Source organism: Entamoeba nuttalli, assembly GCF_000257125.1.
Source record: "Entamoeba nuttalli P19 unplaced genomic scaffold asmbl_5255, whole genome shotgun sequence".
Lineage (NCBI taxonomy): Eukaryota > Evosea > Mastigamoebida > Endamoebidae > Entamoeba > Entamoeba nuttalli.
Window position 1 is genome coordinate 1 of NW_008577334.1, and position 2,601 is coordinate 2,601.

The 2,601-nt window shown below is 23.7% G+C and overlaps 1 protein-coding gene across 1 annotated transcript; it reads left to right on the top strand.

The window, feature by feature from the left end:
• Positions 1–165: 165 nt before the first annotated feature.
• On the top strand, positions 166–681 carry ENU1_125350 (zinc finger domain containing protein; the record flags this gene model as incomplete). Its single annotated transcript, XM_008859938.1, has 1 exon — positions 166–681. A coding segment is annotated over one exon (516 nt), but the record flags the coding sequence as incomplete, so codon positions are not given.
• Between the last annotated feature and the right edge of the window lie 1,920 nt (positions 682–2,601).

A 2,601-nucleotide genomic window follows, 5' to 3' on the forward strand; every position in this document is an offset into this window, starting at 1 on the left:
TAAAGAATGGAACAACCTCAACACAATTCACTTAGTATGATAGAACAGTTACAAAATAAGAATAGCAACAATTCTATTAGTACTATTGAAGAAAAAGAAGAAATACAAGACAACCAAAAAGAAATACAAGACAACCAAAAAGAAATACAGGAAGAAAAAGAAGAAAAAACGAAAGGTGTAGAAAAATCAACGAAAGAAACGGAGCAAAACCAATTTGAATGTTTAATTTGTCTTGACACAGCACAAAATGCAGTTGTTACACAATGTGGACATATGTTTTGTTGGGAATGTTTACGAGAATGGCTTACTCGACAAGAGACATGCCCTATTTGTAAATCAAAAGTTACAGTTGATTCAGTTATTCCAATATACAATTCTACAACCACAAATGACCCACGTGGAGCACCTCGTCCTCAAGGACATTATACTCAACCACCACCTGCTCCTCAACCAAACCCATTTTTACCATTTTTTCCTGGTGGAGTTGGCGGGAATATCGCAACTTTTGCCATTGGATTTGGATTTCCTGGGATGTTGAATGTTAATGTTTTTGGAGGTAATGTGCCTCAAGAACAATTAACACCAGAACAAATACAACAAAGAAAATTCCAAAAATACCTTATTTTAGCATTTGCTCTACTTCCATTAGTAATTCGAATTATCGCATTCTTATTCTGTTAAGAAGAGTCAAAAATTAATGGCATGTTTTATATCGTCCAAATGGCAGTATTTTGTTACAACCAAGTTTTAATTCTGGTTTTATTTTTTTAAATGAAATATAACAGAACCAACCAAATCAATTTCATAGTTCGGTGCTTTCAATATTTGTATTGAGAGTTTTTGGCAAGGGTGTATTTAACAAAGTCAATTAGTTTAATTACTGTTAGTGAATTTTATATTGTTGTAGATTAATGTTTGGTGAGTGTTTTCTTTTATATGAACTGTGTATCTGATCATTTTTTATTTTCAAAAAGCCAAATCACTTCAATTAACATTATTTTTTGTTATAAATAAAGACTAGAGTATAAATAACCAACTTACCTTTTAATTTTATAGATTATTTGTTGATGAAAAATAATATAATAATACTTGATGTTTATTACTTTGGAATATATTGTAAATAATGCCTTATAATTAACATTCTATTTTACTAATTATGTAATATGCTATTCTAATATAAAAAATAGTGCTTTAGTTTTTATTCTCTTCAATAAATACACTGTGAAAAAGTATTGATTTTATTGTCTCTATGATAACCGTTTGTTATAATTTTTACCATATTTACTTTATTGTAACTTTTATAGATAAGTTTTTGATTTGTTCAATGACTAAGTGATTTTTCTCATAGAACTATTTCATAGAGTTTTTATTCTTCCAAAAACAAATCTCTAAAAATAAACAAATATTTGTGTTATTCGTAATAAAAATGAATCTAACAATAGAATTTAATGTATTAAAGAAAATGAAGAAATGAACGTGTGAATTATAGGATGATAATACGAGTCATTTATAAACAATATTTGTTGTGTTATTTTTATTCTCTCATATAATGGTAAATTATTTTTCTACACTTTAATTAATTTTACATAAAAATATTAATTTATATCTAACATTTGTTGATAAAATAATTATATAAAAAAATGTGTGGAAATATATTCCTAATAGATGATATAAACTTTTCACATATCAGAAAATACAATAAAATACTTAAATCAAGTTTGATTTAATAAAATTTTATGAACAGGAGATAATACAAATATTTATTCATTGAAGTTATAATTACACTTTGACTAATTTTCAGTTAGATAAGTTAATTCTATTTATTACATTCACAAATAATTATTAGCCATTGAGAACAATTTATTAAATAAGAAATATTGAAACAGCAATTAATACATGAAATGTATATTTTTATTTATATTCGTTAATTATAAGTTAACTTGGCATGTTATTAATAAATTATTCTTCATTTTAATGTTTTTTATAAAATGACATTAAAGCAGATATGGTTCATAATGAAAAAAAACACAGGTAATGTAATAATAATGTGTTATCTATAATAAATATCATTGGTATATAAAGTGATATAAATTTGATATATACAATAATATATCTTCAAAAAAGAAACAAAAGAACATATATAACAATGATAGTGGTAATGTAAAAATGAAAGTGTAATAATAACTATGTAAATAAGCAGAGTAAATATAAAATAATAAAAGAAAATACAAAAATAAAAGTTATATGTGTAGAAATTGTTCTAGTTGTGATAAGTATTTTATGGTTTATTCATAAACCATCAATTAAAATAGAAATTGATAATAGATATCATAACAATAATAAGGACGTTAAAAAATAATTAAATGAAATAAAATATATACTATCTTTATAAAGATAATAATTTTGATGACATAAACACTTAGTTAAATATCAAAACAATATTATGGTAACACAAAGAGTGATAAAGAAACTAGCACTAATTTTAATAAAATAATATCTTAAAATCATAAAAATGGATAATATTCAAGTAAGTGTCATTAGTTAAATTATTTTAATTGCTTTATAAAACATGTTTTACTTATTTAAAAAATCTAAAAAAAA